Source organism: Myotis daubentonii, chromosome 6 (genome assembly GCF_963259705.1).
Source record: "Myotis daubentonii chromosome 6, mMyoDau2.1, whole genome shotgun sequence".
NCBI classification, from domain to species: domain Eukaryota; kingdom Metazoa; phylum Chordata; class Mammalia; order Chiroptera; family Vespertilionidae; genus Myotis; species Myotis daubentonii.
Window position 1 is genome coordinate 40605227 of NC_081845.1, and position 16441 is coordinate 40621667.

The 16441-nt window shown below is 43.9% G+C and overlaps 2 protein-coding genes across 2 annotated transcripts in view; one reads left to right on the top strand and one right to left on the bottom strand.

Moving 5' to 3' along the window:
• ATG5 (autophagy related 5) overlaps positions 1-8349 on the top strand; it is a 187276-nt gene extending 178927 nt beyond the window's left edge. Inside the window, exon 8 of the mRNA XM_059700820.1 lies at positions 8237-8349. Within this exon, the coding sequence (XP_059556803.1) occupies positions 8237-8349 (113 nt within the window). The remainder of the gene's footprint in view (positions 1-8236) is intronic.
• On the bottom strand, positions 5722-6129 carry LOC132237035 (large ribosomal subunit protein eL42-like). The gene has a single exon (XM_059700817.1). It carries the CDS (start codon positions 6094-6096, stop codon positions 5776-5778), a length of 321 nt encoding a protein of 106 aa, XP_059556800.1. The 5' UTR covers positions 6097-6129; the 3' UTR covers positions 5722-5775.
• Positions 8350-16441: the final 8092 nt, after the last annotated feature.

Consider the following 16441-nt stretch of genomic DNA (forward strand, 5'->3'; position numbering starts at 1 on the left):
GAGAGGCCCTCTCCCTGCTGCTCCGTTTCCGGGATATCAAAACATGAAAAAACAAGATGGTTGGTGGTTTTCACTGTAAACAGTCAGCTCCAAACAAATACCTTAATTCGTCAAGCAGTTGGACGAGAAGGATGATCCATTTTGAGTCATGCTGCCTAGGTGGCGGAAGTCCCACTGAAAACAGCAGGAGGAATTAGATGAGACTAAATTAGCTCAGGTGTCTGTGGAAATGGGTGGGAAGAGGCAGTGATTCATGGCAGGACAAAGATAAGCTGGTTCTTGTTCTCGTAAACTCCAAGTCCAGAGTCCATTTTCTGAAGTCATTATAAAAAGTAAATTCATTTTAGTAAATGGAAAGTCAAAGGTGTCAGAGCGACAGAGTTGGGACTTCGGCAGGGTTAGAGGTCAGCGTCTAGGAGTGATGACCTCATTTGCCAACCTGAGCCAGTGAGCTCTGATGCCCAGAGACTTAACTCGATCCCACAGAGACAGGGGACTCACAGACAGAAAAAAGAGAAGTGGTATTGAACTTGGGAGGTCGTTTGGCTCATATATATATATATATATATATATATATATATATATATATATATGCCAAATTAAGTTAGTACAATTACTGAGGTTTTATTTTATTTCATTTTATTTTATTTTTACCTACGGAAAAGAGGCAGGAGCTGTCTATCTTCCTTACTGCTTTAGTCCTAAAGTATGGTTTCCAGATCTAAGACTGTAGGGGGCATTTTAGAACCCATCACTGATAAAAAAAATTGATAGAAGATACATTTTTGGTTGGAATTTGTGATGCCGGAACATCTCGGTTGGACTTGATCTATGGTGGGGTATGGCGTCAGGCATCCTGAAGATTACCGATCCTACCTGTTCGCTGGGAGGTCTGTGTGATCCCCCACATTCTCTCCAGCAGGAGCAGGGAACACCCTGTTCCCATCTCCAAACCTGTCTCAGCAGCCTGGGCTTAGGGAACACTGAACCAAACTTGGTGATTTTGCCCTCAGAGTGTTCAATCATTTTTGGAGGAATAGCTGTCGTTAGCATTGCCCCTACTGAAAATCCAAGGAGACTGTGACTGTATGTAATGTCATAAAAAGAACACTGGACTTAGAAGACTGAGGGTGTAGTCCCAGCTTCGCACCTGATGCCTGATGTGTCCATGGGCGGGTCACTCTTCCCTATGGCCTGACTGCAAGATGAGTTTACTGAGGATAATTTCCAGAGTCCTTCCTACGTCTAAGATTCTACTGGTCTACGAAGTGCTATCATCCATGGTAACAGAGATCTGATTAACTGCCATACCCTCTGGGAATGTACCAGGAAGAACTTGGAACCAAGAAAACATGACCCACCTTATGAAAGGAACCACGTGTCCACATGACAAAGGACACCCATGAGCGTGACAGAGTCAGCAAGGGATCTCAGGGAAGGAAGAATCTTCTACTCACAGTACTTCTGATTTGCTTTCCTGTGTTCCCCACATTCCCTCCCTCAATGCTGTCTCACATCCTTTTGAATAATCATGTTGAAATAGTGACCTAAAACCCAAAGCCCAATGAGGTTATATGCTCCATGTGTCAGAAGCATCAGATTGGAACTGTCTTGAAAGGTACAAGACAGTAGAATTTCCAGTGGAAGTTCTATTTCAAAACCTCTTGCAGAGCATTCACTCCATGTGTCAGACCTCTATGAAAAAATTCTGTTTTTCTCTCATTTAATGTTTACCAGCACTCACTGTGGAGAGCTAATCAGAGGATTAAGGCACATTTTAAATATTGCTTTTTTATTTAAAAATTTGTGATATATGTACCTGGTGCAAAATTCCAAGGAGACTAGAGAATATTAAAGGCAAAGTAAGTCGTCCTTCTTCCCCATTATTTAGCTGTCCATCTCTTCCTTACAGACATTCACCTTTTCTAGGTTCTTGTGTATCTGTTCAAAGACATTCAATATATATGTAAGACTTTGCATACATCTATTTTTTTTCTTTTCATAAACAGGAGCATAGTTCACACTATTACCCACACTTGCTTTTTTCCCTTAAAGCTATTCTTTGGAATTCTTCCATGTTAGCACATGTATAGCCACCCCATTCTTTTAAATAGCTGCATAGTATTTCCATTGTATAAATCATCATAATGTGTTTAACCAGACTTTCATTAATAGACATTTAGATGGTTTCCAACGTGATGTTATAACAAACAATGCTGCAGTGAATATCCTTGTACAGATAACATTGTCTTTTGGGCATCATCATGTATCATCATGTATTTATAGATGTATAAATATCGGTCTTTTCAATTAGGTTGTAAATGTCTAGAGAACAGCAGATATTGTGCTGTCCTGTGACTCTAGCAACACAAAATGCAGCATCATTTGGGTTTCATAAATATTGAATAAATGAATTAAAGATCCTCAATTGTGCCCATGATCCTTTAGAAAAAAGTAAATGCTAATTCAAATGTTAAATGACTTGCCTAAAATCACAGAGAATCAGTCAGTCAACAGAAACAGAAATAAAATAAAATAGGTGACAATAAAGGCAGATATTTAGAATATGTTCCAAAAGTAGAATAGTTTTCCAAGTTTTCATGCACACTTAAGGGAGATAACTCCATTGGCTAACTCTGCAAGGTGAGTAAACAACTCCTCTGAAAATATTGGTCATCTTGGGAGGCAGGCAGATGTCTCTAGCTATTGGAATTCCACTTGGTCAGTGTTGACTCCAGTTCACCAAACGGTGTCCCAGTGACCTGGAAAAGTTAGGCATCACCCAAACTGGTCAATAAGGAGACATTTCCTCAGTGAAGAAATCTCATTCAGCCCAGAGGAAGATAATAAAGGAGAAAGAAGAGAAGAAAACAATAAAGAGGAGAAAAAAATGTTCTTTGACCATATGACTGCTTTGGAGTAAATTAGGAAAAAGAGGGAATGAGTGGATGACTTTAATTGTGCCACATCAGCTGTCACCAGTGATACATGAAGAGAATGCCCCTTTGTTAGCAAACAAGGAGGGCGTTGTTATCATGATGCTTAATGAACACTCATTATAATCTGGTAGGATGAAATGTGGTCTGATTGGTTGATCTCAAAACAATTATGTCGACATCTCATAGCTTAAAGATTATACAGCTTTGTAGTTTCACAACTTATCACCCCCTAAAAACAAAAGTTTTCCATACAAATAAGTGTTATATTAATCTTTATGAATGTTTTCCAGGATTTCCAAGACCCCTACCTACCTAGAGTGACTCTGGTATCAATACCAGTGCTTTTGAGGTAGGTAGTTTCACTTGCCCTCAAATTGGGAAAGGTGTTGGATTGCTTGTTTTCTTTGCTCTTTCTCTCTTTTCTCTTTAGTGACCTGAAAGAGCAGACCCAGTGGGTCTAGGAAGAATATCCACATTCACTCTTATCCCTAACCCCTCAACCAATAAAAGCCTTAGTTGGAAGACAACAAGCAAACTCTACACAACACCACGGAATAGGAAGTGTGGATGCCATGCAACACTGTAATGCAAGGATAATTTGAGGAGCACAATTATCCAAGGTGGCAGTTGATGAAAGGATGGCGGTTGACACTCCTAAGCTTGAGTAAAGTGTCTTGGAATCTGAGTGGTTTTAAATGGTCCACATTTCAAGTTCCTGCCTCGCCCCAAAGTGCTGGCAGCTCCCTCATAACAAGGCTCACCTGAGCACCTGCAGCCCTGGTCCTCCAGGGAGAGAGCCACATGCTGAGTCATCAATACCTCCCAAAGCTCTGAGCCAAGAGCTACAGGGCAAGGCCACCCTGTTTTCCTTTGCTGCCCTGATCAAAACATGTGCTGGGCAAAGTGGCTAGAAGGGAGCACCACCAGCTGAGCTTCAGCAAGACCTTTGAATGTTAATACAGCCTTATTAAAATGAGCAACAAGCTTCTACATTCATTGATTTGTAGAAATGGACTTAGAGGTCATCTGGTTTAACTGCTGCATTTTACAGGTGTGGAAACAGACCCAGGGAGGTTACACCTCTTGCTAAAGTCACTCAGCTGGCTGGACCAGGAATAAGCCTAGGACTCTTGATGACCTGTCCCCCCAACCACCCCTTAGTAGAGTGCTCTTTCCATTTCATGACATCACCCCCCATCATTCCTATTGTTCTGGGAGTGCAGTCTTTTGAAATAAAATAATAACCTGACATGATGTGATGAATCCTTATAAGATACTTGGATGGTTAAAGGTAAACCCTAGAATATCTTAGCATAGAGTGTTTTATATAATGTTAAAAAAAACTTAGAGTTCTTTTTGTTTATGATCTTACCCAGAAATTCACATTTCTGAAGAACTTCTGAAGATCTAGTTAGAAATGATACTGCAGTCCCATTTCAAGGAACCAACCGCCTACTTCTAAATTATCAAAATTTATAACAAAAATTAAAATTTTTTCCTTGCAGACATAGCTAGACTTAACAATGTGTTGTCTTGATATTCTGTTCTAGTCAATAAAACAAATGTAATAGATGAACATGAAATTCTCTCTTGAACATCTAGATCCAAATACAGTCAGAATGTACACTGCTCTTAATTAATCTTTTTGAGCCACAGGTGAATTACATGCAGAAGAAACCCAAAATACCTGTAAAGTTAAATGCTACAAAATGAGAGCTTGATCCCTCTGAGCAGGTAATAATAGAACGAATTCACTTAAAAGAGGTCAATAACATAAATCAAATTGTACATAGCTCTCTCTCCCTCCACAGGCAAGTAACTCTTTGAGATCAGTGTCTTGGTCTTATCCTCACAGCCACCATGGCCCAATGTTTGAAGTATAATTGGCAGCCAATACATGTTTGTTGAATGAACAGATGAGTGAATGCATAAGTAAAAATGCTGGTTTTATCTTTCACTATTAGGATGAAAACCCCACAATTAGAGACAAACCCTCCCCACAAATCTCAGGACTCATGTGTTGGATCAAACTATCTGATGAAAGGATTTAAAAGTAAGAGGAACAGTAGAGAGGACTTCCTAAGCGTCCCCCCCCCCCCACTCCCACCCCCCACCCCGGGGGAAATAGGTCAAAATAACTTAAGGCTAGGTGAATTACATTTAGTGCATCTTTAATAAACTCTATAATTTTATAGCTAATACATGACAAAGTGGAGGTTCCAGAGTGTAGTTAAAATTCTATCTCTTGTATTTTGTGGACTAAGGCTCCTAGCCTGAGGTTTAGGGAGAAGTTATCAGACATGTTTTGGGAAGGTTCCAGTCAGAGTTACTAGTTGGGTGACATTAAGCAAGTTATTTGGGAATGGTTACCATTTTGGAGTACTTTCTATATGCTCTGTGTTAAGGTTCTTTTCCTGCATCATCTAATTTATTTGATCTCTCTGGGCCTCTGTTTCCTGGTATATAAAGTAGGGTAATAGAAACTACCTCAAAGGGTATCTGTGAGGATAAAATGAGAACATGGCTGTGACAGGTTGATATATGGCTAATATGCAAAGTGTCCTCCCAGGAATTCGACCGGGAGACTTGGAGTTCGAACGCTCACTATGACATGTGCTGACCACCAGGGGGTGGCATGGAATGAAGAAAGGCCCTGGCTGGCAGCAGGAAGGCCCTGATCGGCCCTGATTGCCGGCCAAGCCTAGGGACCCTACCATACACAAATTTCATGCACTGGGCCTCTAATACAGTATAAGTCATATGGGAGGCATTATTTTCATAATTTTTTTTAACATACCATGATTTTATTGTCATATAATCAAACAAAATATGAAGATTAGAACTGGATCACTTGACCCTTTCTCTTCTTATCTCCTCCCAATTCAAAATGCTTGCATCTCTTAATAGCCAGCATTCTCTTAGATCTGCAGTTAGGCTCAACACATTCAAGCCTCAGCACAATCTTCTTTGTAGTTTTAGCCTTTTTTCGGAAAATCGGCTTAGTCTGCCCACCATAGCCACTTTGCTTCCTGTCATAACGCCGCTTTCCCTGTGCATACAGAGAATCCTGGCCCTTCTTGTACTGTGTTACTTTGTGGGGTTGATGCTTGCCACACTTCTTACAGAAAGTTCGGCGGGTTTTAGGAACGTTCACCATGTCTGCGAGAGCTATCAGCAGGGAAAGCTATTTTCATAATTTTGATTGTATTACAGAGGCAGCCAAATCACTACTTAAGGTGGATTTTTACTTTCTGTTTCTTCTATTGGAACAATGCCATTTAAAATGAATACTGCAGTGCAAAAAATAGGCATGACTCATGAATCATATGTTCTTTGGAACCTTTATCTGTCGCTCTCTTCAATAATCTCATGAAGGAAGTGAACCGAAGAAGGAAAAAGTCAAGGTAAGAGTGAGGAAGACAGAAAGTGACTCTAAGAAGTGCCCACCTAATTTCTAGAAAGCTTATCTGCAAAGAGTCTGATCAAATTGTTCAGTGTGTTCTAAAGCATCTGCACCATTGGTGTGTGCTTTGTAATCTAGTCATGTATTTCCCTACTCCTGAATTTCTGCTCTCTTAGAAGTCTCTGAGCAAGAAGTGCGTTCTGGAAGCTTTGTTCTGGGTGGGAGAAAATGGGCTCTTGAAAAACAAGGCCACCTCCTTCTGGGCCTTGAAGCTTGACAGTGTCATTTATGGAGTGACCCAGTCAGGCTGTAAATGACCAGAGACATTCCAGAGTTCATGACTGTTGTGTAAGACAGCACTTGGAGGGTGGCTGCAGGCATGAGGCACCACCCTCCACAGTGACTTGCAGAAGAGCCACGCCCCCTGGAATGTGGCTTCCAGCAAGGAGGGCCCCCCCTCCCCCTCTGTCCCCACACCAGGCGCTGGGGGCGGGAACTGGACGGACTGGAGGGACAACTCTATTTTCAGGGAATGACGAATTGCCTGTGCTCATTGGTTGAGAGTACTTACCTGCCTGCTGGAGTGACTTGTAGGAGGAAGTGTCGCGGAGCAACCGAATCCAAACAGCCAGCCGCCAGAGATGATTGCAACCCAGGCTCCATTAGAAAATTGGAGGCGAAGGGCCTTCTCCTCCCATAGTCCTAGAGTCAGCAGGTTGCTGGAGAGGACATTCCATCCCACTAAGGGAGAGGAGACAAGATGGCAGCTCTAAATTACATGTGCCATAGGCCAGGAGGCTTGTAAACATCCCAGGGGTTGATTGTTATTTTCATTCCTGACTGGTTCGGTGGTGCAAATAACAATGCTATAAACTGCTGGAGCCCAGCTGGAGTGCTGAGGACATGCTTTTGTCATCCAGATCAGAGCAAGTGATGAATATTCATGGCAGAGTGAATCTGCTCCCTAAACAGGCCGGCTGATGCGTGAACTGGAAACAGGTCTCAGTATGGAAATCAAGGTTATAGGTTTAACCAAAGAAAAACACTCAGAGTTAGTGGCGTGATCAGGAAATGGCACTACACGGAGGCTGAGGGGGAGAAGGAAGGGGGAGGCGGCAACCAGTGGGCACTGAGCTCTGCTTTGCAAGGTGGAAACGTTCTAGAGATCTGTGGCACACGGTGTGCACAGAGTTCATGCTACTGCACAAAGTAGCAAACACTTGCCACTTAAAAATGGTCAAGACATGGTAGAGTTTGTTATTGTTTAAATCGGAGTTAAAAAATAAAAGAACAGAAATGTCACTTCAGAGACTGCCGAAAACAGCTCAAACCAAATATGTGACTGTGCCCCCACCTCTCTCCGTGTCCTTCTAACCCGTGGGAACAGGCGCTAAGGAGTCAGGTATAAGCTGGTCTCAAGCTACACAGAGGTAACTGTGGCCACCCCTCGGGCTTCCCAGAAACACAGAGCTCTTGAACTACATGTTCTTTCCTGTGTCTAATGATCTCGTCCCCATCGCCCTGAAACGATCAGGGGCATAAAAAGATATGCATTGCTGCTCTGATGATGGGAGAGTCTGGCCAGGTTGGGTGCCCCATCCAGGCCAGAGAGGAAACCATAATGATCTCTCCTCTCCCCTCTCCCACCACCCCCCTGCCAGGCCCCCAACACCTTCTACCCCCACAGGCACCATTGAAAGGGACTTTCCCTCTCTAACCACCAGGGTCTCCAGTGGTGAGCAAAGACAGTGACAAAAGACGTGATGTGGTTTCTGCTCAGCTAGAAGCACAGGAAAAACTTTCAAACACCCCTTAGAAGGGAGAAGCGCCCAACACGGAAGGAAGTCTGTGCACCCTTAGTCTTTTTTTTCTTTTCTTTTTTCTTGTCTTGCAGAAACATATGCCTCTCTTTTGGAGAAGCCCACAGTGCCATGGAGGGTGAAGCCTTCACTTCCCTCGGGTGAACAAGATTTGGAGCTGAATTTGAGACACTTCTCTTGTTTCTAAGTAATACAGCTAGTTTTTAAAGACTCCCTTCTTTCTTTCTTTCTTTCTTTCTTTCTTTCTTTCTTTCTTTCTTTCTTTCTTTCTTTCTTTCTTTCTTTCTTTCCAACCCCCTTAAGGGCATATCATTCTTTAGGCTATATATAGATGAACAATAATATATTATGCGATTACACTAACGTTGGAGGGGAGATTGAAACAGCTGTAACCTATCTAAGATGGGCTGAATGGTTTGCTTCAGATAATGTACGTTTCAGTCTGGAATCCACGTGTAGGTCAAAACTAGAGAAGACAAAAACTACCAATTTGAAGCGATCCATCTATAAATCGTGCAGGGTTTCTGGTGGTTGCAAAAGCTGTATAGCAGGTGGCCTTGCTGAAAGCCTACAGATAATTCCTAGAGGAATCGTGCCTTTTGGGATTACATTGCCTGGGAACAAAAGGGTAGAACAGACTGCTCTTTCTCAACTTTCGTCTCTGCCTCCAGGTACTAGTACATTGGTTAACTATATATGGGCAATATTTAAAACAGAGAACATACCTTCTTTAACTCAGAAGTAACAAAGCTTTTTTTTTTTTTAAATGTGTACTTGAAGCAGAAAATATTCCATTTATACGTTTCCTCTTCTTTGTAGAAAACACAGACCCTCCATGCTTTAAAGTGGAAAGAACCTAAAGCCACTTTATCTAAAATAGCATCTGAATTTTTGCCGTTGCCCAACACCTTCTATCTGAGGATCACTGTGCCCTTCAGCTGCAGCTGCCAGGTCTCTGAGGCATGCTCTGACAGGGTGGAGTTATCTCTGTGCCTCAGTTTCCTTTCTGGGACGCTGCTGACCTGTGGCCGACACAGAGCTACTGAAGTCTGACACCCACGCTTCCGCTAACACACAGAAACAGTCGATGTGGCACTTTGAGGGGGACTGGCCACCCCCAGAGTGATGAACATCTTTCCGTAAAGGGTCACCTGGAAGCAGCTGGGCTTCAGAGACCTGACAGGGGTGTGGCGTTCTGAGTGGGATAGATTCCAAATAAGGGGCTCTAGTAGCCACAGTTCCCCAAGACTCTGTCTGCTCCTTGCTTTCTCGAAATGTCTGCAGAACTAGTTAAGAGTCGAGCTCCTGCAGCAAAGACAGTAATGTAATGCTATGAGACGCTGCTGTTCTGGCAAGCCTGCCCGAAGTACAAACATCAGTGGCTGCCATGGGCCCTGCCCAGCTCGGCAATAGCAGCATTGTCTAACCTGCTAATGTAGGAAGCAGAGGCAGGAAGCTGGGCATTGGTTCCCAGGTCCAGCTGCAGCTCATCGGGTGGCTCGGGCATCTGGGCATCTCTCCTGACCTCCCATGCTTTAACATTCCCGTTTCCAGGATGGAGATACTCAAAGCCCAACTACCTACCTCCTTCAAGCAAAAAAAAAAACAAAACAAACAAAACAACAAAAACAGCTCAAGGAGGAAAGCATATCGCCATAAACCTTCTACCAGCACGAGGCCAGGTACCTTTCGCAGCAACAGCAAGAGCAGATACCAGGATCTGTTTTGAGGAAAATCTCAGCCCATTAGCCAGATGTACAAAACTACACAGTTGTACCCTGGTTATTAAAAATGAAACAGATTCATTAAAATGGAGCCTCTTTCTTTGATTGTACAGCCAGCTGTACGCATGGGGGCTAGCTGCTTCACGGGTCACTTGGGTCAAATGCTCCCCCGTGGGCCACCTGCCTCCCCGGAGTCTGCCAGAGACAGGGGTGTGCTCAGGGTGGGCGAGCGCTGACCTACAAAGCAGTCCCACGACAGTGACCCCGGGATCTGGGACCACCCCTTCCCCACCGCCTTTCTGTTGAAGCAGACAGTCAGACGTTAGCTGAGTGCCAGCAGTGCCGACACAGACGTGCGTTCCATGCTTGGAATGGGAAGAGGAGCTGCCCTGCCACTTTGGAAATAGCTGTACCATCTGTATGAGCCATTCCTCAGGACGCGTGACCTGCCTTCTGCTGGGTGCCCGAGCACTTCCGTTCCTCAGGGCTCTTGCTGGAGGCTGGGAGGGCGAGGCCAGGCCGGGAGACCTGATTCACTTCCCAGTGCTCCCAGTGCTTCCTCAAGTCTGCGTGGGGCGGAGGCAGTGCTGCTATGGTTGGCATTTGATTTGCTAGCCCTGCGCCCAGATGTTTTCCCCAGAAGGATATTCCATCGGGTCTTGGCACAGAAGACCCTGTATCCCTGTGGGAACATACCACCGAGAGGACAGGGAGCACTGAGCATGAAATCACAGTCTCAATTTCAGAAAGAGGCAGGGACAGGCCGAAGATTCAGGCTTCACTAACTCGCGGGCTTCTCCTTCCCTCAGAAGGGTTGCTCGCCTTCCCCTGTCCCTACTTGGTTTGTCTGTGTCCTGTTTGTCCTCCGAGGGTGTCACCGGCTTTGTTAGTGTCAGCAGGTTGGAGAGATGACCAAGTCATGGCTTTTGTGCTCAAGGAGTGGGGGCAAAACGGCCCACATTCCGTTTGTGATGGAGGGTAATCACAATGAAACTGACACTCAAGTAGAAAACGGCGACCGCCCACGGAAGGGCCCTGCACCAGCTGCTGCGCGCAGGTTAAGTGTGGAGTCGCTGCTCAGGTCAGCCTCTGGCCTCCACGAGCTTGTGATTCAGTAATAACTGGAAGCACAATTGCTTTTTCACTCACTATTTTTTAACGGTTTATTCATAAAGTAATTTTTCACTTTTCACTTATTTTCAGCCCCTTTCACATCTATCTACTCACAGTTTCTGTCTTGGTTTAACCTTTCCCTCTCTCCTCCTCCCTCTCTCTGCTTCATTTTTCTTTATTCCTTTTTTAAAACCTTGAACCGTTAGAACACTATTAAAGCCTCGATTGGTTTGCTAACCAAAACGTTTCTTGGGTTCTGATTCTCTTCTTTAGCTACCAGTCATGTTGTCTCCCTTTTCTTTTTGTGGCAACAAACTTAAATCTTTCCTATAAGCATGCCTTTGCTTAAAAACTATGAAGAACCCCTCTCCCCTTGAACCCACTAAACTAAACAGCCTAGAATTCATGCAGAAGCTTAGCAGAGGTCTGACTTCAGCACAACCCATTATGTCCATGAAAAGAATATTGATTCCTTTCAGATGAGCATATTAGTTCCTGGGGAAAGTTCCTGGTCCTCACAAATTAGCAGGACCTTCGTAAGCCCAATCTCTTTTGCCAGAAGAAGCTGCAATATTTCTCTCCATACAAGCCTCCCCCCATTTACATTTTCTCTGACATCTCTCTCTGCTTCATCTGTCTAAATTACTATCTGCCATAGCAACGATCAGAGTGCCAAAAACAAACCCAAAGGAAATAAGAGAAAACGATGGGATCTTTGCATCTGAGAGATGTAGTACTTCCCAAAGAGCAGGAAGCCAACTTACAGTAGGAATGACTCCTTCATTTTATGGATCAGGAAACAGAGGCCCAGGGAAGTTCCAGGACTTTCTTGAGAGCACACAGGTATCAAGGCTCTGAACCAGGACTAGAATGAAGTGTCTGCACCCCTGGTTCGCTGCTCTTCCCACTACAGGGAGAGCTCATGATCTCAGCTCCCACCTCAGGTTGGGTGTATTTTTAGACTCTGGCCCAGGGGACCATGGAAGGAGTGAAATCACCCCATTAATGATCCTTAGTTGGTTGGTCTCAACAACTCACTATCTGTTACTTGTACTAAAACTTGGAGGCAAAGAAGGGTTACATGGAAGGGGACAGTGTTCCTCCTTGCCTGTGTGGATGGGAAACAGCACTCAAGGGAAGCCATGCTGATGGGAGGAGGCAAGGTGAGGAGCACCCCTTCTTTTCCCATGGAGTAACTGCACTGAAAGGCTGCTAGTTCAGAGGTTGCTTTGCAGAATGCCAGATGCCAGGTGAGAGTGGCACCATGCTCCCTTTCGGGATCCTTGGAAAGAACTCAAATGTGGAATAATTTTTATTTTATTTTATTGATTTATATAGAGAGGAAGGTGGGGGAGAGAGAGAGAGAGAGGAGAGAGAGAGAGAGAGAGAGAGAGAGAGAGAGAGAGAGAGAGAGAGAAACATTGATGTGAGAAGCATTAATCGGCTGCTGCCCACAAGAGCCCCAACCTGAGATGGAGCCTGCAAGCTGGGTATGTGCCCTGATCGGGAATTGAACCCACAGCCTTTTAGAAATCATTGAATTATAGAACTAGGAAGGGCTTGCCAGAGCATCTGGTACATCTGTGCTTCCAAACAACCTGACTCCTCTCTAAGGCCTCCCAGGAAGGGGACCCTACTCCCTCCCTCCAGGGAAAGGAAAAAGCCCAGAAGATAGGTGTCAGTGTTTGCGATTTAAACCAAAGTCCTAGGGTTTCCTTCCCTTTCCTGTGCTCTGCCCCTCACCAGCAATGTAGGACAGCTGCTTGCCACCATCCACAGGTGACACCTCCAGATACCCAAAGGTGGGAAGCTTAGTCCCAATCCCATGAGAACAACCCCTCCTGTTAACACCGGGGAGAATTTCTTCCCAAAATCACTCATTGGCACTTACCGATCACCTCCTCTTCTTTTCTGGTTGGGGTGGGAGAAAACCACAAGGTGACTGCATTCGAGTTTATGTTAAATTAAAGCTTCTATCTTAAATCCAGGGAGGAGGAATGTGTACCTGGCCAACTTGGGTTCTTTACTTTTAAACCTGGAAGGAGTTAACTAGGAGAGAGTTTGTTAGTTTATAGTATTCTGTGAAACCGGGCATAGAGAGTACTTGCATAAATCAGGTTAAAAATACCTTTTTGAAATCTTGTTAAGATTTTTTTTGCTTAAATTACATGATTAAGGCTGTATGGAGATTAAAATCACTTCTAATTTAAGGAGCAGCACTCAGCAGCACTTTGAGCGAATGGACGTGAGGTTTCGGAGGACTTGAAGCTTGAAAAAGGATGTGGTGGAAGGCTTACCCCCAGGTCTTGAAACATTTCTTGTAGCTGCTATGTACCCATAAGTAGACGCTGAAGGGGTAGCCAGAGTTCAGAATAATCAGACTTGTTATTAATGGCCAGAAGTTAATAATGGACATGTTGTGGGCAAAGAACCCTATGGTCTCCTAAAGAAAAAATGTCTTCCGAATTGGCCCAGTAATCACATTCTATGTAAATTCTCTCTTATTAACTTTTTTAGCTGCCATCCTCTGTGGTTCAACCTTCCTTTCTATTCCAGATTGCCCTAAAGGCCTGGTTTTACCTTATTTTCATTTTCTCTGCTCTGGCCTTTCCCCATTATCTCCTTTAGAAAAAAGTCTAGACACACACACACACACACACACACACACACACACACGGAAAATTAGATAAATTGGTTTCCTAATTCCCAAAGGGGGGAAAAATCTAGAAATGTGCCCATAAACTCCCATGCCACCATATATCCATTTATTCTATACTAGAGGCCCATTGCAGGAAGATTCCTGCAAGAATAGGGCTTCCTATGGCTGGAGCAAAGCACTGCTGCCTCACTCCCTCCCATCTCCGCTGCCTCGACTCTGCTCCTGTGTCTGCTGTCTCAGCTCCGCTCGCATCTCTGCTGCCTCGGCTCCCTCCCTTCTCCAGTGCTTCACTCCCTTCTGCAGTGCTTCGCTTCCTTCTACACTGTCTTCAGTCTTCGCTCTGTGCCTGCATATGCAAATTAACTGCCATCTTTGTTGGGTTAATTTGCATAATTGCTCTGATTGGCTGGTGGGTGTAGCAGAGTGACACCAATTTGCATGTTTCTCTTTTATTAGTGTAGATATTCCTTTATAGTGGAGAATGGAATGCATCATTTCTGAACAGAGCTTTTATTTTAAGGAAAGACTCAGAAAATGATTATTTCTTCAGTCTTGTCCTTGCCCTACAAACAGCTGCATGAAGCCTCAACCCAACTGTGCGGAGGTTGGCAGGGTAGACGTGTGCTCCTAGTGAATGTTAGCTTTTTATGTAATGTTTCATTCAACAGCCAAGTGCACAAGTGTTCCCAAGATATATAACTCTCCAGAAAAAAAGACATGCTCTGCCAAGTAAAGAACTATGATTTATGACAGTAACTGTTACACTCTGGGTCTTATTGGGCTTTGTTTTGAAAAATTATTACCACAATGGTTCTGCAGAATTTAGTAGTGCAACCAGCACCATTTGGCACGTTTATGACAATAGGGTTCTGGTTTTCTTAACCCCACAGTTACATGTTGGCAGCATTTCAAGTTCTTGGCACAGATGTTTAAGTGGATATAAAGAAGAAACATTAAAAAAAATCAGGCAGTTTCGAGTGTCCACATGTAAGAAGGAGCGTTACTTTCTGAACATGCAGTTGGTGGGCATGGAACCATGAACTTGGTAATGGATGACATGGTAAGCACGAAAACCACTTGCAAAGAGCTTTTAGATTTTTTTCCATGGAAGGCAGTAACACTTTTCTAGAAGCATCTCCTATTCACATCTATCAAATGAGACTCAAATTTATTTGTGCCTGAAGATAGGTTAGTTTCTGGAGCATCAGTGGACTAGCAAATAGGTCCCTTCACCACCATATGACCCCTGGGGCCGCATGGTCCCACTGCCATGACCCCTGGGTTTCACACTAACAATGCCTGGCTTCTGGTAAAACAGAAGCTTTCTTGAATTGAATTACACAAGTGGCAATCCTATTTCCCAAGTTGTGAAGAAAAAAAATACCATAGGAGGTAGGGCAGGAAGACCATGCAGAGCACAAAAAGGCCTTATTCTCAGTGGTGCCCTCAGTGCTAGCTACTGAAGAGAAAGTGACTGTCACCAATGGGCAAGGTGTTCCTTGACTCAGCTTCCTGGGGACTCCCCGAGGCCCCCCACCCATGAGTGGGCTGGGTCTACACACACACACACACGCACACACGCACACACACACACACCCCCCCATGCCCATCAACAAAGTAAAACAAATAAACAAAAATCCAGTAAAAACGAACAAAGCTTCCCCCATTTACTGGCTAATGCTTGAAAATTTTCCTTAAGAGAACACTTTTATAGCTCATAATTAAAGAAAAAGCTTACACCACCGAGTTATGAGAGATATAACAGATCAACTCTTCCCATCACTGCCATGTGCTGTCCCTGATGGAGATATGAGGAAATCCTTGCTGGGAGGTGGGGGGCGGGAGAGAGACCAATTGTGTCACGTTCAAAATCTGTTCTAGGGCCATGTTTGTAGGGTGGTAAAGATGTCGCTCACTGGCCCCTCACTCAAGACGCTAGACAAGCATTGGTAGAGCATGAACATTTATATTTAATTTACATTTTGACAACTTGCACATAAATAACAATGTAAACCAGTAAGTAAACATAAGATAGTTTGTTGTCCTAGCAAAGTAAAAAGCCAGTAACTTTGGTCAGTTTTGACTTTGAGGGGGAAAAAAATAGAACCACTGCTGATTGTGGGCTCAACATTCACATGTAAGAGGCCGTGGAGGGAAAGTCAGACACTACAGAGAAGCAGGAAGTCTCAGCCACTGCGCAGGTCTTGGTAAAAACTCCCCCATGTAAGCAAGCACAGAAGCGGGAGAGGACAAACGAGCGGTTGGGACTAGAAAGCATTTGGTATCGATGTCAGTGTGATGCTTTGGTTTGCCTGTAGTTAAGGACAGCGTTTATAGAATACTGATACATAATAAACTGCCGGTTTCACTCCTTATGGGAACAGATCACTAAGGCTCGTGGGTTTCCCTGGATTACCCTACATTTGTTGTTCTCTTCTGCAAGTTGGCATTAGTTGCCATGAACAAAATGCTGCATATACATATATAAACCACACTGATGAGTGATACACCAGCTATTTAGGAAGGAGGGAGAGGAAGAGAGAAAAAATTGCAATAGTAAAGGAGTAATAATGGAATTTTTATTTCCATAATTGGGTATGACCACATAATCATAATGTGGCAAAACAAAAATAAAGCCATCTTAGATTGTCCTTAATATTAAAAAAGCGATCTCTTTTCCCCTGGTTATGATGCAGTCCCCACCGTTGTACCAAGGTTTTAGGGTCTTTTACAAATAGTGAGGGGTGCCCAAGCTCATCAATATGATTGTGAGGTCATTGAGT

Excerpts from the sequence above, each read along its gene's own strand:
- LOC132237035 (XM_059700817.1), bottom strand. The coding sequence starts at position 6,096 with ATGGTGAACGTTCCTAAAACCCGCCGAACTTTCTGTAAGAAGTGTGGC.